The 27878-nt window shown below is 50.3% G+C and overlaps 2 protein-coding genes across 3 annotated transcripts in view; one reads left to right on the forward strand and one right to left on the reverse strand.

The window, feature by feature from the left end:
- Positions 1-677: 677 nt before the first annotated feature.
- PPP1R7 (protein phosphatase 1 regulatory subunit 7) lies at positions 678-27132 on the reverse strand. Of its 2 annotated transcripts, none has more exons than XM_069083387.1 (10): positions 26979-27132; positions 24888-25010; positions 19445-19500; positions 18645-18710; positions 15857-15987; positions 15137-15299; positions 10772-10888; positions 6958-7062; positions 4555-4641; positions 678-1942 (listed from the first exon to the last, which is right to left on the reverse strand). In XM_069083387.1, the coding sequence occupies exons 1-10, from the start codon at positions 27031-27033 to the stop codon at positions 1766-1768; spliced, it is 1080 nt and encodes a 359-aa protein (XP_068939488.1). In that variant the 5' UTR covers positions 27034-27132; the 3' UTR covers positions 678-1765. The 2 variants fall into 2 exon arrangements, with proteins under 2 accessions (XP_068939488.1, XP_068939489.1); XM_069083388.1 differs by lacking the exon at positions 678-1942 and adding an exon at positions 2837-2885.
- Positions 27133-27263: 131 nt separating this feature from the next.
- PASK (PAS domain containing serine/threonine kinase) overlaps positions 27264-27878 on the forward strand; it is a 64016-nt gene continuing 63401 nt past the window's right edge. Inside the window, exon 1 of the mRNA XM_069083380.1 lies at positions 27264-27725. The gene's annotated coding sequence lies outside the window, so the exon portion shown is untranslated. The remainder of the gene's footprint in view (positions 27726-27878) is intronic.

The following is a 27878-nucleotide window of genomic DNA, read 5'->3' on the forward strand; positions in this document are numbered from 1 at the left end:
GAAGGGCTCTGTATCCTACCAAGTATGGGAGGAGCGGGTGCTATCTTGACCACCACTTGGATTTGAGCACATCTCTTTGTCTGTGCCGGGCCGTCCTTGGGGGCTCACGCACTATTTCTGGGGGCTGGAGGGGCAAAGAGGCTGAGGACAGAAGTCAAGGAGAGTAGGGGGGGTGACACTATCTTGAGCTTTGGTGACTGGATAGAGGGTGAACTGGATCGGGTGCAGATGTGGGGCAGGCAGATCCATGCGCAGGCCATGCAATAATGCAGGTGTGAGGTGATGAGATCTGTACCAAGGGGGTAGCAGCGTCAGAGAAGGGAGCGGATCTGAGAGACATGGCAGAAGTGAGTCACACCAAGCACACTTGGCACCAAGTTGGATGTGGGGGGGGGGTGAGAGGTAGTGAAGGATGAAGCCTCCAGCTCCACAAGCCTGGTCACTTATTCCCCCAGTTTCCCTCTTGTGTAAAAGGGGGAATCATGTGTGCCTCCCTCTTGAGGTTGTAAGGTTAAAAGGTGATAACCCATGGGAAGTGCTTTGTCAATCTTCCAGACCTGTAACAGGACTGGAACTTGTCTCCTGACAGTGAACCACTGCTACATCCTCATGGAAAAAAACATGCAGTCTATACAAGAACAGAAACTTCAATTGAAAATCTCATAGGATCACGTTAATTCATTCAACAAGCATTTATTGATCGCCTACTGTTTGCCAGACAAAAAGGAAAGAATCCCTGCCCTCAAAGAGCTCACACACTAGAGGAAGAAAACAAGATGTACACAGTTAATACAAAATACATAAATACAAAATAATATCAAGGTGGGGGGAGGTGGGGCAGGGGCATCAGGGTGGACCTCACGAAGGACACTGAGCCTTGAGGGAACCCGAGATTGTAAGAGGTAGGGGTGAGGAGGGAGTGGGTGCATTCCAGACATGGGGGATGGCCAGAATAGTGTAAAAGATGCCCGGAAAGCCAGGCCAGACCTCAGGAATGATCTAGTCCAGCCCTCTCGTTTGGCCGATGGAGAAAGTGAGGCCTGAAGGGGCAGTGTCTGGCCTAAGGACCCCCAGGAGAGGACGAGGGCCCAGGATGGGAGGGGGATTTTGGGAGTCACTCCCCTTCAGACTGTCACCTCTCAGTCTTAGGATTGCGGAATAAGATGAAAAGGCCTTAGGTGATGACAGTCTAATAAGCTCGTTTTCTAGGGGAGGAAACAGGCTCTCACTCCTCAAAGCCACAGACCCAGGCAGAGGCCCAGCCAAGATCACCAACCAAGTCTGGGGTCGGGGCAATGGGACAAGGAGAAAACATGCAGGCTGGGCAGGCGGCCCTCAGAGCGGTCTTTGGCCAGAATACTTTTGTTTTCCAAGAGGCATCACATTACTGTTAGCATCGACGTGGCCAAGCAAGGAGGGGGACTGCCCTGGAGGGTGGGGATCCAGAAAGGAGGTGCTCCCTACTCAAAGACAGCCCCCCAAACCATGCACTCAGCCCCATGCGCTTTGGGTGGCTGCAATGCTCTGCTGGAATAATCAATAAGTCTGAACTAGGAAACATCGTGTTGCAAGATTTAATAATAATAACATCTCAAAAACAATCATAAGAGGGTGCATCGTACACGGGTATGTGATCATTCAGTGGTTCTTTATTGGCCGTTGATAGCTGTTGGTCATTCGAAGACTCGGGGAGCGAGAGGTGGGTTAAAAAGCCCGTGACCAGGGCGCTGCTGTGGGGAGGAGGGAGGGTGAGGAAAGGCGAGACTCAGAAGCGCACAAAGGTGGCATCGATCTGCCGGATGGTGGGGAGGGCAAGCATGATCTTGCGCCGGTACTGGGGGTCCTTCTGCAGAGGGTTGCGCTCCAGGTAAACTGTCTCAAGGTGCTTGGCTCCCTTTAATTCATCCAAATCACTCCAGCTGTCGATGAGATTGTCATTCATCTGCGAAGCGCATGGACAGCAGAAAGGTCTGTTAGGAGGGACGTCCCAGAGGCAAGGCAGAGGCCCGCAGGGGGCGAGTGGCATCAAGGCAGGTAGCAGGCAGAGCGTGGTCACTGCACCTGCTGGCAGCTGCCCGGAGAGCGGTCCCTCGGGGCTCATGCTGCAGCCCCGCCAAGCCTGCTGCCAACCCCAGGCGTTCTACGCAGCAGCTGAGAGACGCCTCCTGCCCACATGCCCTGGACGCTGGTCCCTCACTCAGAAAGCTAGCTAAACGACAGGCATTTCCACATCCAGCATCAGAGGAAGGAAGGGCAAAATCCAAAGTAAATGAAAATACACAGAATCAATTCTACTTGTTAAAGACTTTTTCTTTTTGAATGGCCAATGGGTCAGGTGTTTTCTAAGCCTACAATGCTTAGCCACAAAAAGAAAAGGCAACCCAGCTACCCGCCGGATGAAGGCCCTCGCTTGCCCTCCTGGTACAAGCCCCAAGGAAAGCTGCAGGGGCCCATGGGGGGCACTGCACCATCCCTGTGGTCTAGAACCCGCCCACTCAGCATAGGGATCTTGGTTCCCGAGGAGGAAGCCTGAGCCTGCTGGCAAGGACTGGACTCTCTCTGTGAGGCTTCTTTTGCCTAAAAGGTCCTAAATGGAAGTGGGGAGTGGGTGTCCTGCTTCCCACCCCAGTGGGCTTCTGAATACCACAGGGAAGGTGGCGTGGCTACTGTCACTGTCTCCTACTGGTCCCCAGCGAGAGGAGGGGGAAAGGATGGGGATCAGGAAACAGAAGCGTCTCTGGCCTTCTGCTTGTCTACCTGCGACATTTCTGGAGTCGGGATGGAATTCTGTGGCATTACCTTGTGCTTACATTAAGGCCCTTGGGCTAGGGTGCTGGCAAGGGTCTGAAGGACTCACACAGCGTTTACATCTGGAATCATGATTCCTATATCAATCAATAAACAAAAAATTCACTCTTTAAAGTGGGCGTCACCCGTCTCCACAGAGCCCCTAGTGAATGTGTGGTGAAAAGTGGTGGCTGGGCCTCTTTCTTGGGAGGAGGCTGGTGTGCTACAAAGGGGCAGCAAGGTGGAAATCGAGAGGGATCTGTTGTCCTGAGACAGCAGGCATGGAGAGGAAGAAGGCAGAGGGCATCACTGTGTCCTTTCTGCTAAGCTGGTCTTCATCCCCATAGGACAAAGGCCCTGTGACCTTCATTGTGTCCACCTTTACTAACCATGAGAGGGAAATGTGAGCATTCCATGCTGCAGGGCAGACTGCTGCCAGGTAGGATGGGGCAGGGGGAGAACATTCAAAAGGGGGTGGGGTGTTACCTCCCATCCTTATCTGCAAAAGGCACCCCCAAACCTGAGGAAGGCTTAGTAAATAAAGAGGATCTAGAATCCTGGCCTTCAACTTCGGGAAGGGCTTTCTAAGCTCACAACCATCCCCATATGTAAATGCCAACTTCATACCAACCTGAGATGGGAGAAAGGGTTTGAGCCAACAAAAGAATGAATTAAAGCTGAGTGCCCCCTCTAGAGCTGGCAATGGGCTCTAGGAAGACCCATCAATTTAAACCTTTATTAAATAGGTTGTTATTTCTGGTTTAAGATCCATCTGTGGATCCTCAAACATTCCTGGATGGAGGGAGGGGCAGGTATATGTGGGGGAGCTATTGGGCTGCAGGCCCTTCTCCTGGGCTGGGCCAGGCCAGGCCCTGAGGGGGCCTGAGTGCTGCTGCTCCCCATTTCTTCCTGCACAGACAGGGCCCATAGCTGCTTTCCTGGGTCCCTTGGCCCTGTTCCTGGGGTCCTTCCGTCCCGTTTGGAGGGTCTTGGTTATTGGTCTCTGGTCTTGCCCACACCTTAGCCTGTGATGATCCCTTGGACTCTAACAGGGTCTGCCTGGATCCCTAAAGAACAATTCCTCTGCTCCCTGACCTCTTGCCCAAGAGTCCTGGATGATCAGTGAGGCTTCTTATGGTCCACAGAGCCTCCCTGGGTCCTAAGCTGCTGCATCTTCTGGCCCTGAGTTCCAGAATATAATAATAATAATAATAAGGAACCACAATGTTTCAAGGATGGAGGAAAGAAAAGATGGGCCAGCTCTCAGATCCCAAAGAGGAGAGGCTGGCTGGCTCAGCCCCGTCCCTTGAGATGAGAAGCAGACACATCTTAGTGGATGAAGGACCCCGTGCTACCCCCCCGCCCAAGCAGATTCCCCCTTCCCTGCACTGTTGGTAAAGACAAGGAGTGTCTAATCCTTCTGAGATACTGGAGTGATGCTTTTTTTGTCTGAGGGGGGAGGTGAGGCAATCAGGGTTAAGTGACTCGCCCATGGTCACACAGCTGGTAAGCATCCAATGTCTGAGGCTGGATTTGAACTTGGGTCCTCCTGCCTCCAGGCCCAGGGCTCTGTTCACTGTGCACCCAGTTGCCCCTGAGGGGCACTCTTGAACACAGCTGGCTGGAATCCCATTTTTAGCTAGTGCAGACACTTTGGTTATAATGGGCTCTGGTCTGCAGACTCCCCGCCCCCAGCAAGGGCTGACACGGACCCAGAAATTTTCACCTTTACTCAATACAAACAATTCTAGTGCAACTTCCACTTACCCAGAATTCCTGCAGTTCTGTTAGGTGGCTGATGTTTTCAATCTTTTTGATTCTGTTTGATGCAATGTCCAGCATTGTGAGCTTGTTCTGAAACAAGAAGGGAATGTTTTAGTGCCTGGTCGTGAGGCAGCAGGGCACGAGCTGAGGAAGCAGCAGAGGCGTCCCCTGCGGTCAATGTCACCCTCAGACGTTTTAACGAGTCAAGGGGGGAAACTGGGACCTGTGTTAGTAGGAGGCTGTAACTCTGCTGGGGAAATGTGGAATGGAGGAAGCATCCTGAGCAGGCACCACAGCCCCTCCTGTCCAGGAGCCAGGTTCCCAGCAGCCTTAAGGTTTAAAGCCAAAGAACAGGAGCCCGGAGGAAAGAAGTTCTGTTTAAACACCCCCCGCCCCAGTAAAAACTTGCTGGGTCACTTCTCCGACTTCAGAATCAAAGCTATTTTAAGCTGGCCAGCAGCCAGCAAAATATTTATATATATGTGTGTGTGTGTATATATGATTTTTATATTTATATGTATATATGTTCCTTCTGTTTCTAGTTAAGGGTTCCCTTCTGCTGTATCTAAAATCGCTCCCCCAAAGTTCTCCTGAGTTTCAAAGTAAACTTAAGAAAATTTCAGCTTCTAAATCCCCAGCCTGCCGCTGGCCCTGCTGCCCTCCAGGACACCCGCGGTCACTGGTCAGTCGCGGTCATCCTCTGTGCTATCTAACACTGTCCGGTTCAAGTCTCACAGTCGCCTTGGGGGACAGGCCCCATTGGGATTACAGATGAGGAGGCTAAGCTCAGGCAAACAGTGACTTTGCAGTGGTCAAAGGCAGGGTCTGGACTCAGGTATCTGGTGACCAAGGCCCAAGGCCCTTCCCACTGCACCACCAGTAACTGTGGCTCACAGCCCAAGACAGGAGCAGTGACATTTCTCCTTGTAACGCTGGTGTTCAGAGGACTCGGAGCTAGAAATGGCCCCCAGGGTTGGAAGGAAGCCTGGTCTCCTGCCCCTGGCCATGGTCAGTCCCCCCACTGTCCCCCTGGCTGGCGATCTTCCTCGCAATGACAGCAACAGTGGCTGTCCTTGATCTAGTTCAAGACGGCAGGTCTGCAAAGTGCTTTATCCTCACAGCCGCCCTGGGAGGTAGGTTCTCTTTTCAGCTCCATTTCACAGCCAAGAGGCTGAGTGACTTGCCCAGGGTCACACAGTGTGATGCAGGGGTGCTTGTCCTGGGCCTTGGCCAAGCTGTGACGAGATCATGTCTACAATTCCCTCAAGTTCTGGATCTGGGACCGGGGTCATGAGCTTGGAAGCTGGAGTGTCAGGGGTCAAGACAAGAGGGAAAGGAAGTCAGAGGGGTGCCTGGTGCCAATGCCTTTGGAGGAGTTTGGTGACAAAGGGCAGAAGAGATACTGGACAATCGTTAGTGGGAATGGCAGGACCAAAAGTGGTTTTTCGGGCAGGGGAGATATGGGCATGTTTGTGAGCAGTGGAGAGCAGCCAGAAGATGGAGAGGTGAGAGTGGGGATGAAGGAAGGAGTGAGATCTGCCTGCGGAGAGGGAATGGAAGGGGATCCCTAGAACAGGGGAAGGGAGGCCGCCTCATCATGAGACAGGGCACAAGGAGGCAGACGAGGAGCTCAAAGTGAGATGCCAGCGGAAGAGGCAGAATAGAATTGTCTCGCAGCGGGAAGGGCCCAGCCAAGGCTGTGCCATATGGGTTTGCAGTGGGTCCCAGGGTCAGGAGTCAGGTCTGTAGAAGCCGCTTGCCTTTCCTGAGGGCATGGGGGCGGCAGCAGAAGGGCCGGCATGGGCTGATGAGGGGAACACAGGCACGTGGCTGGGAAGGGGCTGAGCTCTGAGCCTGATGCTCTTTTACTGCCGTGGCTTCATGTGGCTTTTCCAATGCTGGCCCCGTCTCACGCGCAGGGTCATTGGGAGGAAAGGCCTTTGTGGAGCCATCACCACTGGTGTGTCCTAGATTGGCACAGGTCCTGGTCTCCGCACCAACTATGAGCCTGGCTCACCAAGGGCCCTGGCTCAATGTCTGCTGACATGTGCTCTGCCCAGGTCAGGATGGGAGGGCTCTGGAGTCAAGGTCATTTTCAGGATTGAGTGCAATTCCTTGTTTCTCAGTGGGAAATCAGCTGAATATTAGCAACTGGTTGGATGAGGATCCTCTCAAGGCCAAGTCCTTGTGTCTAGGTTACACCAGCAGCATCCCTTTTCCCTTTCCTTCCCTCTCCTGCACAATATTATCAGGCTACTATTAAGGCAATGCTTTGAGTGAGTTATTGTGCTGCTGCAGAGCCTAGAATGGCTCCTCAGCCCCTGCTCGGAGGTGCCGAGGGTGAGTGGGGCTGCTTTAATGTGACCCTGCTAAGCCGCATTGTCCTTCACAGTGCTCAGCACTTACATTGTTCTCTAGGCCCTCGATGACCTCAATGCCGTTATGGCTGAGGTAGAGCTCCCGAAGGTTCACCAGGTTTTGGAGGCCTTCGATTTTGGTCAGCCGGTTACTCTGCAGTTGGGAGAAGAAAAGGGCCAGGCAAAAATTAGCTTCCAGATATCAAACTAAATCACCCCCTCATCATTTCTTACAGCCAACAGCACTCCATTCCAGGCATACGCCACACATTGTCCAGTCTTTCCCCAATTCACGGGCATCTCCTCAATTCCAGTTCTCTGCCACCACAAAGGGAGCTGCTATAAATATTTCAGAATATATTGGATCTTTTCCTTTTCCCCTGATCGCTTGGGAAACAGACCGAGTACTGGCATTTCTGGGTCAAAGGGTATAGGCAGTTTTATAACTTTTTGGGCATAATTCCAGGTTGCTCTCCAAAACAGTTGGATCAGTTCACAATTCCACCAACAGTGTATTAATGTCCCAGTGTTTCCACATTCCCTCCAACATTTGCCAGTTTCCCTTCCTATTATTTTAGCAGTCTGATAGATGTGAGGTCATATCTCAAAGTTGTTTTAATGTGCATTTCTCTAATCAGTAATTATTTAGAATACTTTTTTCATATGACTATCTATAGTTTTGATTTCTTCATTAAAATGCTTGTTCATATCATTTAACCATTTATCAATTGGGAAATGACTCATATGCTTATACATTTGACAAAGTTCTCTGTATTTGAGACCTTTATCTGAGAAGCTGTTTATAAACTCTCCCCCTCCCAATTTTCTGCTCCCCTTCTAACTGGCTACACTGGTTTTATTTGTATAAAAATCTTTTAAATTTAATGTAATCAAAATGATCCATTTTACACCTCACAATACTATCTCTTGTTTTTTCATGAGTTGTTCTCCTGTCCATAAGTCTGAGAGGTAATGCCTTCCACACTCTTTCAATTTACTTACCTATATCTCCTCTTATATCTAGGTCACGTATCCATTTTGACCACATCTTGGAAAATGGGGCAAGATACTTGTCTATACAGAATTTCTGCCAGACTTCTTTCCAGTTTTCCCAATAAGTTTTTTTTGGGGGGAGAGGCAATTGGGGTTAAATGACTTTCTCAGGGTCACATAGCTACTGTCTGAGGCCATATTTGAACTCAGGTCCTCCTGACTCTAGGTCCCATGCTCTAACCATTGCGCTGCCTAGCTGCTCTTACTAATTTTTACCAAATGGCAAATTCTGGTATCCCAGAAGCTTAAATCTTTACATTTGTCAAACACAAGGTTACTATAATAATTTCAAACTATATTATAAAGCAGCAGTTATCAAACCCATCTAGTATTGGTTAAAAATAGAGAAGGAGATCCACAGGAAAATCAGAAACTGTGGAATTCAATAATCCGGTGTCTGATATGCCAGAGAACATTAATTACTTAGGATAAAACTTCCTATTTGATAAAAACTGCTGGAAAAACTGGAAAGAAGTCTGGCATTAGTTAGGATTAAGCCATTATCTTATGCCACATTCCACAGCACATTCTAAATGGATGTGACCTTCATATTAAAAATTAGACTACAAGATTAAAAGGCCTCTCAAGGCTCTGGGGAGATGACTGGATACATTCTTAACCAAAAAAGGGAAAGAAGCAATTATAGAAGACGAAATAGACAACTTTGGTGAAACTGAAGTGCTTCTGCAAAAACAAAATTAATGCACCTGGAATAAGTAAAAGCATTTGAATGGGAAAAAAATCTTTATATCATATTTCTTCAATAAAGGTTTGTATTCAGGATATATAAAGAATTTTATATATATAATACATGTACACACACATATAGCATGTATGTGTGTATCTCTAAAAGCCATTCCCCAAATGCTCCAAATCACTAATAAGGGAAATACAAATCAAAACAACACCAAAGTTTCACTTTGTGAACAGTCAATGCTGGAGAGACTGTGGTGCCACAGACATCCTATCATTTTGTTGGGGGAGCTATGAATCACTACAACCATTCTGGAAGGCAATGAAGAATTACGCAATTAAGATGATTAAGACACTGGTCCCTCCACACTCCAAGGAGGCCACAGATAAGATGTAGCAGCAAAGGATTGGAAACAAAGTTGATATCAGCCCATCTGCTGGGGAGTGGCTCCCCAAGTGCAGCTCATGAATGGAACGGAGTGATGCTCCATCATGACGAACGACCAATATGACTACAGAGGAATGTATGGAGAGACCTCCGCGAGCTGGCACAGATGGCAGTGAGCAGAGCCACAAGGACAGCAGCGTGGTGCAGGGCACGGAACTTTAGAATCTTCTTTTCCTTTCTTTTTGTATCGTAGAAGTATTTGTGATACTGAATGGCTCTTTCAGTTATGACAGGAAAGCAGCGTGATGTATAAAAACCCCAACATCAAGAAAAACTTACTGAAAAACCCAGTTATTTAAAATACATAAGGAATGTGTCATTAAAAAAAAACACCACCCAAAAACAGCTCAGGACTAACAGCTGCTCCTAAAGATAGTCCTAATCATGGCGACCAGAGGCAACGCTGCACAGAAATCCCCCCGCTCAAGATCTGGGCACAAGCCAGAATCTAGGATTTACAATGGCAGCGTCTGGTGTCGGGGCACCGAGGGCGCCCAAAGGAGCCAGGGTGGAACCACAATGGTTCTCCACACCTGGGAGGATCACTCCCCAAGGCCAGTGCAGTGGGAAGGAACTGCCTTCTGGGGCGGCTGTGCTTCAGACTTCAGCCCAGAAAATCCTTGAATGTTCTTCAAATTTTCAATAAATAAATTACATACCTATCTAATAGCATGTCTTGATTAGAACCTTTTTTGCTCACTTTTTGACCTCATCACCAAAAGATGACACCTTCATAATTTAGGTGACAAGTTAATTTTTTTAAAATTGTGCAGTTCAACAGTTACCTTTTTCCTAACCTTAAACATCTCTTTAGAGGCATTTTAGCATGATTACAGAAAAGAGAAAAAATATATAAATGGACTAGGCAAAATTCCTTCTAGCCTTCAAGTTCCATTTTTTTAAAAGTTGATTTTAGGTTTTAGTTTTTTAATTATTTGGTTTAATTCTCAAAATTAAAAATAAGATATTGTTTATCTTAAACAACAAATGATTTAAAAAATCTTTTAAACTCATTTTAAAAATAAATACAAAGAACACCACCACAACAAGGAAAAAACAAACAAATAAACCTCGGCCCTGAAAGTCATTACCTCCATGGTTATGTGAACCAGGCCAAATTGCAAATCACAGCCTCCCTGGCTCCTGTCCTGAGAGCACTGGCCTCTGAGGTCCCTACAGAGGCTACAGGGGATGACCCCCACAATTCCAAGTAGGATTCAAAAGAAGCCACAGGGATAGCTAAGAATGTTTCATACCCAGCACACAGTTTGCATGCAAATTACTATTACATAATTTAAATTATGTAATTAAAAGGATCTTATTTTCCTTGATTTATCTGCAAAGGCACCTCCCATTCCCTCCCTCCCCCAGTCTAGGCTGAAGGAGGTTTCTGGCACTCCCACAAGTGCAGATGCAGCTCATCTTGTGACCACATCAGCACAAATAAGCACAGTTTACATGGCATCTGGCAGTATAGATGACACTTTCTGGGATGGATGGACACAATGCCTTGCACACAGTGAGTCCCCAACACATCCTTTTTTCAAAACAAGAGGTTGGGGCATAGTTTTAGGATGAAGAGAAAATAGCAGGAACAGGCCTGAGAGTCAAACAGGTGTACGGAAACTCAGCAATGCCAGCTGCCCCCTGCTCCAGTCCCAGAGCCTACCTGCATGCTGAGCACCGTGAGGTTGCTGAGGGCATCCAGATTCTGGAGCTTCGTGATCTTATTCTTCCCCAAGAACAAGCTGTCAAGGTTGGTCAAACTATCGATGTTCTCGATGGCCTGTGGAAAGGACACAAGTAGCTATCTTTATGTCCCTTTGGCTCTATGCCTAGCTAGCTATGGGACCCCGGGCCAGGGATCACCTTCGTAAATCCTGGTTTCCTCATGTGAAAAATGAATGAATGATTTTGATTACATTAAAATGAAAAGGTTTTGCACAAACAAAGCCAATGCAACCAAGATTAGGAGGGAAGTAGAGAGCTGGGAAACTCTTTTTATAGGCAGTGTCTTTGATAAAGGCCTCGTTTCTAAAATATATAGAGAACAGAGTCAAATTTGTAAGAGCACAAGTCATTCCCCAATTGATAAATGGTCAAAGGATATGAACAGGCAGTTTTCAGAGGAAGAAATTAAAGTTATCTATAATCATATGAAAAAATGCTCTAAATCACAAATTTTTTTTTGCTTTTTTTTTTTTTTTGGAGGGCAATTGAGGTTAAGTGAATTGCTCAAGGTCACATGGCTAATTTTTGTGTTAGGTGTCTGGGTCTGGATTTGAACTCAGGTCCGCCTGACTCCAGGGCCAGTACTCTCTTCACTGCACCACCTAGCTGCCTCTAAATCACTATTAATTAGAGAAATGCAAATCAAAACAGCTCTGAAGTACCACCTCATACCTATTAGATTGGCTAATGCGATACAACAGGAAAATAACAAACGTTGGAGAAGAAGTGGGAAAATTGGAACACTAATGCCTTGTTGGTGTAGTTGTGAACTGATCCAACCATTCTGGAGAGCAATCTGGAATTATGCCCAAAGGGCTAGAAAACTGCATATCCTTTTTCTCAGAAAGACCAGTTCTAGGGCTGTATCCCAAAAAGACCAAAAAAAAAAAGGGAAAAGGACCCACATGTACAAACATACTTATAGCAGCTCTTTTTGTGGTGGCCAAGAACTGGAAACTGGGTAGCTGCCCATCAACTGGGGAATGGTTGAACAAGTTGGGTGGTGTATGAATGTAATGGAATACTATTGTTCCATAAGAAATGGAGAGCAGGCAGACTTCAGAAAAACCTGGAAAGACTTACATGAGCTGATACTGAGTGAAGTGAGCAGGACCAGAACACTGTACATAGTAACAGCAACACTGTGTGATGACTGACTTTGACAGATTTAGCTCTTCTCAGCAATGCAAAGATCTAAGACAGCTCCCAAAGGCTCATGATGGAAGATGGTATCCACATCCAGAGAAAGACTTATGGATTCTGAATGCAGAGCGAAGCAGACTATTTGCCCTCTTTTTTTGGGTTTTTTCTTTCTCATGGTTCCTCCCATTGGATCTAATTCTTCTTTAAAACATAACTAATATGAAAATATGTTTAATATGAATGTGTAAGTACAGCCTATATCAGACTGCACACTATCTTGGGGAGGGCAGAGGGGGAGAAAATTGAAAGGCAAAATCTTCTGGAAGTGAACGCTGATAACTAAAAAATAAATTAATTTTAAAAAATGTGAAGGGGCAAAGCAGGGGTTCTTCACTTTGTTTGTGGCACAGAACCCTTCAGCAGTCTGGGGAAGCCTATGGCTCCCTTCTTAGAGTAAAGGTTTTTAAATTACAGGGTTACAAAGGAAACTAATTATGTTGAAAAAATAAAGATGTAATTTTTTTCTTATCCAAAGTTCTGAAAAATCTATCCCCTCCTGCTTAAAGGTCTGTCAACCTCAGGTGAAGAACTCCTAATCCCTTTTATAGAGGACCAAACTCCCCAGAGCAAGGGAGTAACTTCTTCAGCATTACACAGGGATAGGTAGCCAAGCCATGATCAGAACCCAGATCCCTGGACTCCAAATTTAATGCACCTCTCTAGATTATATCAGGTTGTCTTTGTCCCTGAGGACAAAGGATGAGCACAGGCTCAGAAGGCTAGAAGCAGAGTGAGGACCAGAGCTGGGCACAGGAGGCCCATAATGTTGGCTGGCTGACTGACTGGCCAGACCCATTACTCTTTCTCAGTGTGTCAGGAGATAATCAATTATGAGTAAGCATTTCCAAGAAAAGGGTGTGTGAGAGAGGTTTCAGAGAGGAGAATGAATAGTGTACTAGCCCAGGCTGCTTCCTGTCCTGAACTTCTGGCCCTCCTTACCTCACCCCAGGTCTGCTAGTCCCTCATCCTCCTGTAATGGGAATGCAAATTTGGAAGATCTTCCCTGCCCCTAGGCTAAAGTGCACCTGCAGCCTGGGGTGGGAGGCTTGTTTTTCAGTTTTGATTGGCCAGTGGGTCCAAAATGTTGTTACATTCTCTGAGCCAGGCGAAGGCTATATAAGCCCTGATGTGTAGCTTTGTTTTGGGGGCTCACTTTGAGAAGTGTTCTGTGATTTGATCTATATTCTGGGAAGCCGTTGTCCAGAGCCCCCTGGCTTTGAAAAACCCAGATGTGGAAACCCAGATGTTGACTGGGTATGGATGTAATGGTTGGACAGTTTGGAAATCTGTCTACTTGATCTGTTTCTGTCTTGGTAATTCTGCCTGTATACTTTGAAGTTCGGGGTGCTGACCTTTTTCCCCTGAACAAGGTAAATGATATATGTCTGACTGATTAACGTAAGCTTGTTAACCCATTTTGAGTTGCTTTCCTTTAACAAAGCAGATCCAAGAACCTGTATGGGCAGCCACCCTGAGGACGCTTGGGGTGCTTGCTGCTACAAAATGGCATCACGAACAGGATCTGCAGAGTAAAAATAAAGTATGGGGACTGGGATAATTGTTTGTTTCCCAGCTGTGGTAGCTGTGACTGTGGAGCCGTGGAGCAGGAGAGAAGAATGGCCTGCATGCAGACTTCGCTGAGCTGAGAGCGGGAATGGTGAGCTGCCTACATCAGGACCTGGGCAGAAGCCAGGAGCGGCTGCTGCCTGGGGGAGGAGAAGGAACCCAGGAGTTCGGAATTCAGCCAGAGGAAAAGATAAGAACTGAGCAGCAAAGCAGGGGCACTGAGTGTGTTTCCTGGCTGCTTCCCACAGCTTGGGACCCAGGGGAAGGATGGACTTGTGACTATGGTGGGTGGGATGAAGTGCCTTGGATCCCCAGGGACCCCACCTTGTTGGTTTTGTTGCCCAGCCCCCTCTCTGTACTTGGAAGCAGGGGCTGGAGCTGTGTGAGGGGAAGGACACCGCCCCCCCCCCCCAACTTTATTTGAACTCTTGTTCTGAATTGAAGTGATAATGCTATGTACTTTGTGTTTATTTAAGGCCCAGTGGCCACTTTGGTAACTTTAGTTCTGTACTTTGAAAATGTGATCTAAGAGATGTTTAGTGCTAATTCAAAAGTAAATTGTCTATGCTATGGGCATGAAAGATCTTGGGGCCGAATTGTAACGGGAATGTAGATTTGGAAGATCTTCCCTGCCCCTAGGCTAAAGTGCACCTGGAGCCTGGGGTGGGAGGCTTGTTTTTCAGTAGATACTTCTTGATTGGCCAGTGGGTCCAAAAGGTTGTTACATTCTCTGAGCCAGGCGAAGGCTATATAAGCCCTGATGTGTAGCTTTGTTTTGGGGGCTCACTTTGAGAAGTGTTCTGTGATTTGATCTGCATTCTGGGAAGCCGTTGTCCAGAGCCCCCCTGGCTTTGAAAAACCCAGATGTGGAAACCCAGATGTTGACTGGGTATGGATGTAATGGTTGGACAGTTTGGAAATCTGTCTACTTGATCTGTTTCTGTCTTGATAATTCTGCCTGTATACTTTGAAGTTCGGGGTGCTGACCTTTTTCCCCTGAACAAGGTAAACGATATATGTCTGACTGATTAAAGTAAGCTTGTTAATCCATTTTGAGTTGCTTTCCTTTAACAAAGCAGATCCAAGAACCTGTATGGGCAGCCACCCTGAGGACGCTTGGGGTGCTTGCTGCTATACCTCCACACAGCAGGGCAGTTAGGCATGAGGGACAGTCAAGGCAAAGGCTTGGAGGCAGTAGAGAGAGTCCAGGCAGGTCAGGAGCTTCACTGATGACGGTGTGGAAAGGAGTGACACCACAGATGGATCATGGGCAACAAACCGTGCAACACAGATGGCAGGTGGGGTGTTATTCGACAGTGTGTGTGTATGTGTGTGTGTCTTGTGTGTCTGTGGTCAGGGAACACAAGCCAAATGGTGTCCCTGGAGGAATCTGTCCCCTCTCTCCCCCCCTATCTGGCTCTGCCTCATTCACATGTCACCACCCGATGAGCCCCAGGCTGGCTCGGCTGCTCCTGCCTATCACTCCCCACTGGTATGACATGCCACCCTCTGCAGATGCCCAGATAGTACCTACCCGGATTCGATTCGATCCAAGTTCTAACATCTTTAATTGCTGGAGGTTACTTATGTTTTCAATTTTGTTGATTTTGTTGTTGACCAGGAAAAGTTTCTTCAGCTGGGTGAGCTGATCTATCCCTTCAATGTTTCGCAAAAGATTAAAAGAAATATCTAAAGTCCTGGGACCAAAAAAAAAAAAAAAGATGGAAAAAATGTTACTTTTATTTTTACAGCAAAGGCATCCTCACTTCAAACGGACGAAAGCTGTGTGTGGGAAGGACCCGGCTCCCCGAGGCAGACGCAGCTCCCTTTTGCTGCCAACACGAAGTCCCAGGACCCCGAGCTTCTGGCAGCTTTCCCCTGGTGTTCGCGTCATGCCTACACCCACCCTAGCAACCAGGCCTGACTCAGCCTTCTGAACAAAGGACTCACACTCATGCCCCCATGCGCCTCCTCCAGGGCATCCTTGTAGTCTCCCGCAGGCAGCGCCAGGGACGTGCTGGCTTCCAGGGAGCAGTCTGCTTGGGCTGCTGCCCCAGACACACAGAGCTCAGCAGGCAGAGGCTGCCACACAACTGTTCTATAAGCTGGGCCGACGAAGAACCCCCTTAGCAAGCAAAGCTACCAAAAGGCAGCCCCTCGAAGGCCTGAAGCTAGGATTCTCTGCTGATAAGCCTGGCAGGCAGGTAGCACCCCCTGGCCCTCCCGGCCCGGGGCAGCCCCTCCTCCAACTCACTCGAGGTCTTTCAGTGCCTCCAGGTTTTCAATCTTTTTGATCTGGTTGTCATAGAGGTCCAGCTCTCGGAGGCTCTGTAGTTCTTCCAAATTCTCAATACACTTAATGAGGTTCTGCCGGAGGCAGAGGGTCTAGAGGGAGGGACAAAGGGAAAGGCAGATGGTCAGGGGAGTTACCTGGTGAAGAAAGGGGCCCGGACCATGCCTGCCTACAGGATGTCAGTATTTCTCCCTCCTTCTTTTGGTTGAGAGTGCTACTTGTAACTTGCCCAACAAAGGAAAAGCAGCACCTTTCACAGGATGGCCCTGCCTCCCTCGATGGACTCTGCCTGTGCTGATTTCTCATTCCTTCCCCATCTGATGATCTGGGCCCCTCAGCCATTACTGCACAAAGCTTGCTGCCCAGGCTGCCCTCCCGCTCTCTTCCTCTCTCTCCCTGCCGCTTCCACTGTGCACTCTGAAGAACAAATGGGCTTTCATCTTCCCCCTCTTCCTCTCACTCCTGAAGACGTGGCCTTCTCAGCCAGCTGCCCCCACTGGTCTGAGGTGCACTTTCATCCACGGCCCCTCACTGCTTGGGGTCAGGGGGCAGTCCCTCTGCCATGACCCGTCCTGGCCTCTTTTCCAACTCCTGCCCTCATATAGGGGACTTCACTACATCTCCGATGATCCTCAATCTCCTCAGAGGCCACAGTCTGCTTCTTCACCCCAGCTAAGCCACACAAACACGGTCTCACCCACAAGCGCTCCACATCCATGCTTGTGAATGCTGACATCCCTCTGTCTGACCATGTTTTGTCACTCCATCATCCGTCCCTCTGCCTGGACCCCTAACCATCGTCTTTTTCCTTCACATGACCTCTAGTTTTTCCACCTCGCAGTTCTTTTCCAGGCCATCAACCTATCTTGAACCCTGGCTGAATCATTTCAGCTGAAACTGTTCTCTTCAAAGTTACCAATGATCTCCTCTGGCTTCTTCTCCATCTTCATCCCTCTGGACGTCCCTCCAGTCTGATAATGGTGACCACCCTCTTTGCTCCAGGCTTCCAGAACACTGCTTTCTGCCAGTTCTCTCCTTAGCTTGGCTATCTCATAAGCTGCTGCAGCTTCAGTGCTCACGGCCATGAAGATGACCCTCAGAAATATCTACTGACCTTTGAGTTTCCTCCTGGGTTCCCATCATGCATCACCCACTGCATCCAGGATGCCTTTCACTGGCTGACCCAAGGGCAGCTCACACTGGGCATGTTCCACACTGACCTCCTTGCCTTCCCTCCAAAGCCTCCCTCTCCTCTGACTGCTGAGGGTACTGCCACCCTCCCAGTCACCCAGACTCCGTCCCTGGAGTCTCTCACTCACCCCCCGGATCTCCCCTGCTTCCACGTCTGCACTCCCATTGTTAGCAGTCTGGTGCAGGGACTCATCACCTCCAGACTCTCCCCCATCCTCGGCCCTCTCTGCCCGGCTGCCAGGGTGAGCCTAAAGTGTAGGTCTGACGGGTCACCCTCCCCACCCTTGTCCAGTGAGGGCTGGTGGTTCCCAGGATCAAACAGAAAGTCCTGTGCTTAGCACACAGAGCCCGGACCGTCTCAGCCCTCTTCTGCACCAGCATTCTTCAGCCTGAGCCCCTCCAGCACCCCTTGGCGCCCCAGCCTTGTCACCCTCCTTGCATGGGCCACCTCCTGCCTGCCTGGAAGGTTTTCCCTCCTCAGCTTTGAGACTCAGCGAGGGGTCCCTGCCCCAGTGCTCGGGCCTTCCTTCTGAAAGCCTCTCCACTTACACAGTAGCTACCTTGTATGGATGGTTTCTTGTGTGTCACCTTGCCCAGAAGAACAAAAGATCCTGAAGGCTGGGCCCATATCTTTGCCCTGCCTTGTGTTCCTGGCGCAGTGCCTGGCACTGTCCATCTTTGGGGTCCTCTCTCCTATCTGGGTTTTCAAAACCCTGCTCTCTTCCCATCTCCTTCCCACATATCTGATCATTCCTTTTTCTGAGCCTCCCTTGCTGAAATTTCCTGCCAAAGGGATTTCCCTGAGCTGCAGCTCTCACTGAATCCCCCGTCCACTTACTCAGATGAGCTCCAGAGGACCAAATATAAAATCCTGTGCCACCTTTCCAGTCCTCCCATACCTCACTCCCCAACATGTCCACTTTGTCCAGTGGCACTGGCCGTGTGGCCTTTCCACAAATAAGCATTCCCTCCGTCTCTCGGCTCCAGGCCTTCCTCCCGGCTGTCACCCTTCTCTACTCCCTCTCCTGGCTGCCGCTATGGCACAACTAAAATCTGTCCTTCTCCAGGAAACCCCTAAGGTGCCCTCACAGCCCTGAGCCGTGCAGGGTTTATGTCAAATAGGAAGAAGCCCTGGGGGCAGGGGAGGGGGAGTGAAGTCCCAGGAATGCTAAAGCATCTGCAGAATCTGAGCAAGGCTTTCATTCAGGGCAGGTCCTTTTCTCGCCTAAGCCAGAAGGAATTTACAACACAGAGGTGGACAGACTAGGGCCTTTCAGACCCCAGGAGCTCGGAGCAGTTTTCTGCTTTAGGTGAGAAAAGTGAGAGCCCTGGGTTGGGCACCCCAACCCTACACACCTCTCCCATCACGTCGACTGGGGTGTTTAGTCAAAAAAAGAAGGGAAGGAGCGAGAACTTCTGGATGCTGGTCAGCCTCTTCCAGACGGCTGGGAACAAGCAGCGGGCAGGTTCTCTGCCTCCAGAACCCGCCCACATGGCCAACCTGGAAGGAGAATGCAGCCAAGTCCTGCTGCTCCAAATGTTCTGAAATCAGGCTTACCTTCACTTTCTTCAGGACCTCGAACCCTTCAATTTTCCCAATTCGATAATGATTGAGATCAATATCCTGAACATGGAAAAGAAACTGAGCTTAGCCTCGGGGAACTGCCAGTGCTTCCCAGAAGAGGCAGCCAGAGAAGCTGCCTGAGGGGGTAAGTGGGGAACAGGGCCATCACTTCTTGAACAATTACAGGGAAAATAAAAGTGTCCATTTCACTCCAACTGAAGACTCCCCGCTTAGGTGGGTGTCAACAGTTCCTGTGTCTGCGTGTGTGTGCACGTGTACAAAGAAATGTGGGCACATGTGCATGCACACACACATCTCTCCAACAGAGAGATGCAGCAGATAGGAACCGTGAGCCAGCGCCTGTGGAGGGGAGCAGCTCCCAAGGATTCCCGAGCTGGTCACTATTTCTCAGAATATGCAAGTCTCCTGACTGGTTGTCATGCAACAGAAGAGAGCCCAGAGCCCGGGCAGTCCTGAAGGGGCTCTGCATGGCCTGCCCAGGCTTCTAGGAAGGTACTGGAATACATATACCTCAACATTTCTTGGATGTGTGCAATCCACGAGTCTCTGGTTTAAATAGAGTTAGACTGTTTCTGGATTTCAAGTAGTTAAAAGTGGATTTCAACGAGTAGTATTAAAAACAGGGAGAGAAATGCATGTGGGCGATTGGTCATACCACACAAGCAGCCTTAACAGGCCTGAGAGGCACCCATGCCACCCCGCCCCCTCTGGCGCTGTGTGGTGGGGCAGCATGGGCACCATCACCTCCCCCACCCCCCAGCCCCCCACGTCACCTCGGCATCTTCATCCAAGTGAACAGTTTCCATATCCACGGGTGGCTCAGCTTCTTCTACACAAAGGCCAGAATGTACAATCAAAGTCCTGCTGGGGGTGGGGCAGCAGCCCTGCCTCCCTGTTGTGTGTGTCTCCCCCCAGTGCCTAGCACAGTGCTGGGTATACAGCATGTGCTGAAGAAGGACGCTAGAACAGGAAGCTGCTTTTATTTTTGGTATTCATTAAATCCAAGATAAAAATAAATAAACAATGGAGTAGTTGAACTGTCTGTTGTAGTAAAAGAAACACCACTGACACCAGAGCCCCCTGAAGAAGAAGAATCTGGCTTTTTGGTGAGGACGGTGCTCCTGGGGCTCCCTGGCCCCACCCTGAGCTCCCTCTCCTCGGCTGGGCACCTCCCAGGCGGGGAGAGGAAGGGCCTGCCATCCCCTGGGCTCGCTCCCTCAGCTCCGGATTCATGGAAATGCAGAATTGGACGGCTGCCCTCCCGCCCATACTGGCTTCCTTTTGGTTTATGGCAACAGCTCGGGCTCTGGGAGTGTAGACCATGCTGAGTCGTCAGATGTTCTGGGATGGGCCTTTTATTGCTTTGGAAAGCTGCCTGCATTTACCCAGAGCAAAACAAGGTGAGCCCACTCCAAGACACAAGAGACCCCAAAGCCCTGCTGGCAGAATAATTCCCCAGGTGGACATTTAGGGGTGTGCTAATTCCAGCGGGAAGCCCACGTTGAGGCCCATGTTTCCTCTCTTGGGGTCCATCCTCCCAGACCCTGAAAAGCCGGGCTTTCCCCCTCTAGGACAGTGTGCCTGGAAAGCTACTTGTCAGCGCTCACAATGAATTTCTCTAGCCTCAGTGACAGAGTCACTTACACCAAGTGAACAAGTGGTTCTTCACTGTTGGCTGGTATGGGGACTCCCAATACTGCCTGCCACTTGCCAGGCTCGTGTCTGCACTCTCTGGCGCTGGCTGTGACTGGCACCAACTGTCAGATTCATCCTAGTGAATTCTCTCTCCATGCAAATCCTTTCTTTTACCACATGTTCAAGTCAGGGATGCAGAGCAATGTAAAAAGTTGTGGAATCTCAAAGATGGCTGGGATCCCCAGGGCATCCAGGCCTGTGACCAGCCCTCCGAGCACAACCCCCCCCCCCCCCACCTCTGGAGGCCCATGGCCCCTCCCCTTGGGGGCAGCCCTGGTGGTCAGGAAGCTTTTATCTGTCCCTCCCCCCACCTACCCCCAGGGCTCCAGGCCCATCCTCAAGGCAGACCCAGTCTGGTGCCTATAAGATACAGCTTGCTCATTCCTCACCTCTCTGGGTCACCCTTCCCCTGAAATGATCTCCAAAGCATTCTGGCAGCCCTCCTCTGACACTCTGAAGCATGATGCCCAGAGCAGAGCAACCCCAGTGTGGCCTCTTAGTGGAGGGCTCCACCCCCCAGGCCACTGGGAAGGGTTGTAGTAACTGTCCTGCCCAATTGCAAAGGTACCATCCACCTCCCCAAGAGATGGAACAAGCCCATGCTAGGGACATCTAGTGGGGGCACTGAGATGAGGCCTACTTAGCCCCCACTGTGTACAGAACACTGAGCTAAAGCCTGGGGGAGAGAGAACCATCAGGAAAGCCCCCAAACTGCCCTCACTGAGGAGAGGGGAAGACATAAACACAGCTTAAACTCCACGAGAGAGGTACAAAGCCAAGTGCTCTGTGGGGGCTGAGGAAGCATGGGAAAGAGCAGGCTTTGGTAGGACGTGCTATTTTCGAGGGGGTTAGATTAGATGACAGGAATTGGACAGCAGGAAGGAGTGTGAAGGAGGATGTCCTGGAGCCCGGGACCTGAGGCCTGGTGGGTCTGGACTTCAGCAGAGAGGCTACAGGTAATAGTGGGGGGAGGGGGAAGGAGTGCCTGGAGAAGGCCCTGAGAATGTCTCAGAGGGATTAGCAGATGAAAGGTACAAGGCCACACTGAGGGCAAGTGGCATGGGCTTCTCCTCTTGGGGGCGTCGGCGCAGCCTGCCTGGCTGGTCACTGGATGGGCACCTCGCCTTGGGGAGGGCTGCACAGGGGCCTTTGAGTCAGGGATTCACCTTGGAGTAAAAAATATGATCCTTACTGCAGGGGGAAGGATTATTTGGGAGGTGGTTGACTGGGAGGGGTCAAAGAGGGAAGAGGAAGGACTTGGCAAGTCACCATCCATGAAAGGTCAGGGTTCAGCCCTGGATCCAGAACACAGCAGCCTCTTCTAGTCACTCAGGACCAAGAGACAACAAGGTGGACTTTGGACCCTCTGAGGGAGGCATGTGAGTAGAGAGAGCCCACAAGCAGCTCTAGGATCATGCCATATTTGGGAAAGGAGGCTGATCAACGGCAGAGACCCAAATGGGCACAATCAGGATGGCCAAAGACAGGAGGAGCAGGTGAAGGACCTGGGGATGTTTAGCCTGGGGAAGACAAGACACATGTAGGGGCACAGGACAGTTATCTTCAAACGGGTGATGGAACTGTCTTGTGGAATTTAGACTCAGGCTGTAGGGGACCCAGGTCAGGTGGTTGAACCCCCTTATTTTACAGATGGGGAAAGTGAGGCCTACAGAGGTTCTGTAGCTCTCCAAAGGTCACAAGAGCTGGAATGTGCACCCAGAGCTCCTGCCTCCTGGTCCAACACTCCTTGCACTGACTGACCATGCTGACAGAGCCAGGCTGGGAGCTCGGGCCTCTGACCCAGAGAGGTCAGACTTGAGTGGTTGGGCCTCAGAGGGCAGAATTCAAGGGGAGAAGCAGAAGTCTGCAAGAAGGTGATGTAGGCTTGAATGGCTGAGGGAGCCTTGCACAGGAGACTTTACTAGACCAAGTAAAGGCTGGATGGCAACTCCTGGTGGAGAAAAGATTCTTCTTTGGGGAAGGGCTGGAGACCAGCCAGCCTATGGTGTTGAGACTCAGAGATTCTTCAGAGGCCACAAAAGGCTAGAGCTAGGAGGTGGCCTGGGAGATCACAGAGGGCCAATAGAGAGGAAGAAGGCCTGAGATGCTTGTTATGTGTTTAGAACTGGGCCACCCAGACAAAAACGAGACAGCCAGTGCCCCTCTAGGCACTTCTAGTCTACCAGGAGAGACAACACTGACAGAGAGTAACCAAATACACACAAGGGAATTTGAGAGGGCAGGCCTTGGCTGCTGGGAACAGCAGGACAGGCTTCACAGAGAAGTAGTTGAGCTGAGGGCCGCTAAGAGGCCAAGGAGAGGAGGGAGGGCACTCCAGGTCTGGGGAATGCCCAAGACAAAGGCACAGAGGCCAGACACAGGTGTGATAATGTGTGAGGGAAAGGAACATCTACCAAGGCTGGAAAGGCAGGTGGCTTGTGATGTGTTTCTAAGGCAGAACAGAGGGGTCTGTATGTGGTGCTCAAGGCAATAAAAGCTGAGGATGTGGAAGGCCTGGAGGCTGAGGCTGGAATTTCAAAATATCACGTTCTGCAGGGATGGGCACGTGGGGCTGGTCCAGTGGGTGGCTCGAGCAGGACTTCAGGGAGGGCAGGAACTGAGGGCAGGCTGTTAGAGCCTCGTGGGGCCTTGGGCCAGTCTACTTGTCTTCATGTGTTCTCAAGTTAAAAAGCAACCACCCAGAAATCAGTATCGAGAGAGAAAAGAGTCAGATTACTTGTATGACAGATGATTTCTGCAAATGAGAATAGATGCTGGTTCTGATCTCCACAAGGGCAGGCCTCTTTTATTCATCTCTACAATTCCTGCAATGCCTTGCACAGAATATGCCTTTAATGAGTATTTGGTAAATAGAAAGCTTAGGCATCCATGTTGCTTTACGGCGAAGCTCACATCATTGTTAAACTTACACAAACTTTAATAAGACGTAAACACCAGAATCAGGACTTGCCCCACAAGACTGAAAAGGCTGTGGGCAACAAGGCTCTAGATAAACAGCTGGGGGCAATCATGGCCCAGGCTGGTCTAAACCACTGCCCTTGTCCACATAATGTCCCTGAAGGCTAATGATCAATGGCAGAGTAAATCTGCCCAGTGCCTTCCTACTCATGGGCCTCTGCCTAACAGTCAGGTTGCTATAGTCACCAGTGTACTAAAGAGGAAAGAAGAATAACCTGAATTCTTTTTTTTTTTGGTAGTTTATTTATTTTTAGTTTTCAACATTCACTTGAATAAGATTTTTGAGTTTCAAATTTTCTCCCCCTCCCCAAGACAGCGTGCAATGTGATCTAGGCTCTACTTAGACATTCCTATTAAACATCTTTTCACATTCATCATGATGTCCAGAAGCATTAGAGATAACTTGAATTTCTAAAAAATATTTTAAAGAGAATAAAGAAAACCACTACCACTCGCTGCAAATGTCCTTTCCTTCCCCTACGACTTCACTTTTTTTTTTTTGCCACTAAAGGAATGCAGAGTCCAGGCTTCTGTGTTTCCCACAAAATTGAGGTGACTGACAAGTGTTTCTCAGACTAAAGACCTTAACTTCATTTAATTTAGAAAGGATTATCAGCATTCAAAAATGGACTCTACATGAAACCAGGTCACTCTTCTGGAAGGGAAGCGGTCATTGCTATGACCCAAAATCAAAGTGTCAGAGTTGAATCTGGGGCTCTCTTCTTGAACAATATTTCACATGACCTATTTCCCCATCTGCCACAGATAAGACACTTCCAATATTGAGGCTGGCCTTTAATGTAATTCAGTCTAAACTAGATTGGTCCCCCCAGGACAACCAATGTAGCAGCAAGCTAAGAGTGCCTCGGGTGGACCCAATGGGTGTATTAGCAAGCACCCCAGCGTCCCCAGGGTGTCTGCCAACACAGGTTCTTAGATCTGCTTTGTTAAAGGAAAGCAACTCAAAATGGATTAACAACCTTATTTTAATCAGTCAAATATATATCGTTCACCTAGTTCAGGGGAAAAAGGTCAGCACCCCGAACTTCAGAATATACAGACAGAATTATCAAGTCAGAGAAACAGATCAAGTAGACAGTTTCCAAACTGTCCAACCATTACATCCACACCAAATCAACATCTGGGTTTCAACATCTGGGTTTTTCAAAGCCGAGGGGGGGCTCTCAACAACGGCTTCCCAGAATCCAGATCAAACCACAGAACACTTCTCAAAGTGAGCCCCCAAAACAAAGCTACACATCAGGGCTTATATAGTCTTCTCCTGGCACAGAGAATGTAACAACCTTATTGACTCACTGGCCAATCAAGAAGTATCTACTGAAAAACAAGCCTCCCACCCCAGGCTCCAGATGCACTTTAGCCTAGGGGCAGGGAAGATCTTACATTCCCATTACAATGGGTGAGCAGGAGGCCCCTGGTCAGAGCTCCTGAGGGACTGACAAGCACAAGAAAGGCTTGGCCCCACACACACCCTCCCAAGTCCTCCTCCCCTGTCTGGGGCTCCTGCCGGGCAGCAAGTACCTTCTGGGTTGTCGAGGTTCTGATCATCTCTTAGACTCTGCTGACTGAGGTCTGATACCAAATCTGCTCCATGTTTCTTTCCTTCTTCATCACCTGACTCTTCAGACTCTACTCTTCTGTCAACTGAATAAAAACAATGTAAAAATTAACAAAACCAAGTCACCGTATGGAAACATTATTGCCTGTTTGCAGGACAAGGTACAATGAGATCTCTTTTAATTGAGAATGTTGTTAATGGTGCCCTTCCTGGCAAGTCCCATCTGACAGGAAGGAAGAGGGAGGACACTTTGAGTAACGTTTTCTCTTTAAGATAGTGAACAAGAACTAAATCTTAGGCTCCCCTTCTGCACTCCTCATTTGGAAATTTATTTTGAAATCTCAAAGATGGATCATTCAGTCTACAAAGTGACAATGCTTCCAGAACCCCACACTACCTTGCCGCATTGTCCTCAGGACACATCACCAGGTAAAGCTTTATTGACTGGTCAGACGACTGTGTTCCTAGCCCTGGCTCATCTGAGCCGTCCCTGACAGCTCACCATGGAGAGCAGATGTTAGCCTACCACTCTGAAGGTGGAGCAGGCATGTGCGGGGTCTCCTCTCTTTGCTACAGAGAAGGACTCTGGAAGGCCCACCATGGTCACACAGTCCATCTCAAGAGTCCGACTCATCACCCAGCTTTGGAAACTAGACCCTTGAGGACTTGCAGAAGGCTCTCCTTTCTCTCCCAGGAGCCTTCCTGTCTGCACACTTCCAGGGGCTGTAGTGAGGCTCAGGCTACTCCTTTCCTGGGCCCATCGTGGCCAGACCCAGTCCAGCATTTAAAGTCCATTTCAAATGCCAGCACCCTCAGCTGACCCCCAGCCCTACAGTTTTGAGCGGAACTGCAGTTATACAATACTCAGTGCCCAATTCACTAGGAGGCATCAAGCACCTACTGGGTATCAGGCATCGGGGCATAAAGACAAAAATGAACCGGTTCCTGCTCTCAAGAAACTCACCACTGAGCTGTGGGGAAATATTCTGTGCATAGAACAGAATATGTGCAAAACACACCCAGAATTACTGGGGAGAGGGAGAAGACTGACTATGGGGAAATGGGTGGGGGGTTTTTTATGGAGAGGCTGCACCGAGCCTGCGGGGATGGGAGAAGGAGGACACATGCAGCGGGAGGGGTCTGAGCTTCTAATGACTTGTATCCCCCCTGTGGGGCTCTAGGAGGTACACCTAGCACATGGTGGGGGGGTGGTACAAGGAGGGAAGGAGGCGGTGCCACTGCATGGCCTGCTGGATCTGACACCATGTATAGTGGGGGTGCTGCACCGCCCCGTGGGGGGCTCCGGAGCCCGGACAAAGCTCCCTCCTCATGCATCAGCGCTGACAGGCCACATCTCTTATGTAACTTCCTCAGCTCCTGGGAGCACAAAATTCCTGCCTCCACACGGGCCTGCCCACCCAACACACTCGCGCCCCGCATTCACTCCGAGGGTCCCTCTGCACTCGCTGATCGTCACGTCGGCCCCCTCCTGTGATCAGGAGGGAAACTGAGGCCCAGGGGTGGGGGCTCCCGCTGAGGAGGCCGGCTGGACCCCGGGCTGCCTCGTGCCTCTGGGGCTGGGGTCTGAGGGCTGCCCCGGGGGGGCCAGGATCCCTCAGTGAGGGGGCGGCCCCCCTTGGGAGGTGAGAGCCCGGCCCGCCGGCCCCGTCCCCCCTCCACGCCTCTGTTCCGGCCCCCGCCGGGCTTGTCCGCGCCCACCGATCCACCCGCCGGCACTCGCCATCCCTCCAGGCGCGGAGCCGGCTGGGCGCTGCCTCGTGTCCCCATCAACCGCGTGGGCAGCCGAGAGGGGCTGCCTCCGCCCCCGCCCGCTTGCGCCTGACTCAGTTTCCCCGTCTGTAGGGCTGGCCCCACCGCCTGCTCCCACCCCCGTGCTCCGGGATGCCTCAGTTTCCCCCAGGTAAGGGGAACGCGCGCTGGGCCTAGGCCATAGACGCGGCAGGGCAGGCACGACCCACGCGCGCCTCGGGGGAGGTGAGGGACCCGCCCCGCCCTCGCCGCCCTGGGCCGCCTCCCCCGCAGGGGCCGCTCACCCTCCATCATCTCCTGCGGCGGCTGCTGTAGCCCCGCGCCGCCCCCCGACGCCATGTTGGTGGCTCTTCCCTTTTCCGGAAGCTGTCGCCACAGCTTCTCAGCCAATCAGGGAGTCGGATTCAGCCACCGGTAGACCAATCAGCTGCGCTGAGGCCGAACCCGCGGAGTGGCGGCCGGTGCGCATGTGCAGCGCCTGGGGCCGCTTGGGAGTTGTAGTTCCTAAGGGAAAAGCTGTGACAGCTGGAGTGGCGGGGCGGGGAAGAGGGGATGGGAGGAAGAAAGGAAGAGGGAAAAGGGAAAAAGGGAAAGGAGGGGGTGAAAGGGAAGGAGGAGGGCCAATGAACGGGGAGAGGCTGGGAACTGCGTCCAGAACGGGAAGAGGAGGAGGAGGAGGAGGAACTAGGATGGTGATGTGGCCTGGAGAGGCTGCGGCCCGCTGCGCCGCGGGGCACGTGCAGTGGTTGGGAACTTGCTCCTGGCACCCCCTGCAGTGCGTGCCCCCCGGACTCCTGGCTGTGCCCGCAAGATGCGATCCGGCCAACGCGTGCTAACGCCCCTCCTCCTCTTCTGCTTTCTCCGACGCTTCATCAGCCCCATATTCTGGACGAGGAGGGAGAAGTAACAATTTCTCTTTGGAGCGTTCACAGATAATGCAGGAAATCCCGAAATTTACATCCCTAAGGGGGTGGAGCCGTTGTATAGCAGCGGAGGAGGTCCACGCTTTTCTAGCGTCGTCTCAAGGGAGGGTCAGGGTTCTTTCTTTTAAAATGAAGTCTAGGCTCCCTCTCCTCTTGGCTCCTTTATTTCATGGAACCTATATGGGTGCAGGAACTTCCTTCCTTCTTTCCTTCTTTCCTTCCTTCCTTCCTTCCTTCCTTCCTTCCTTCCTTCCTTCCTTC

This window comes from Petaurus breviceps, unplaced genomic scaffold, assembly GCF_028583685.1.
Source record: "Petaurus breviceps papuanus isolate PSGF00001 unplaced genomic scaffold, PetGlider_PUasm1.0 173, whole genome shotgun sequence".
In the NCBI taxonomy this organism is placed as follows: Eukaryota; Metazoa; Chordata; class Mammalia; order Diprotodontia; family Petauridae; genus Petaurus; species Petaurus breviceps.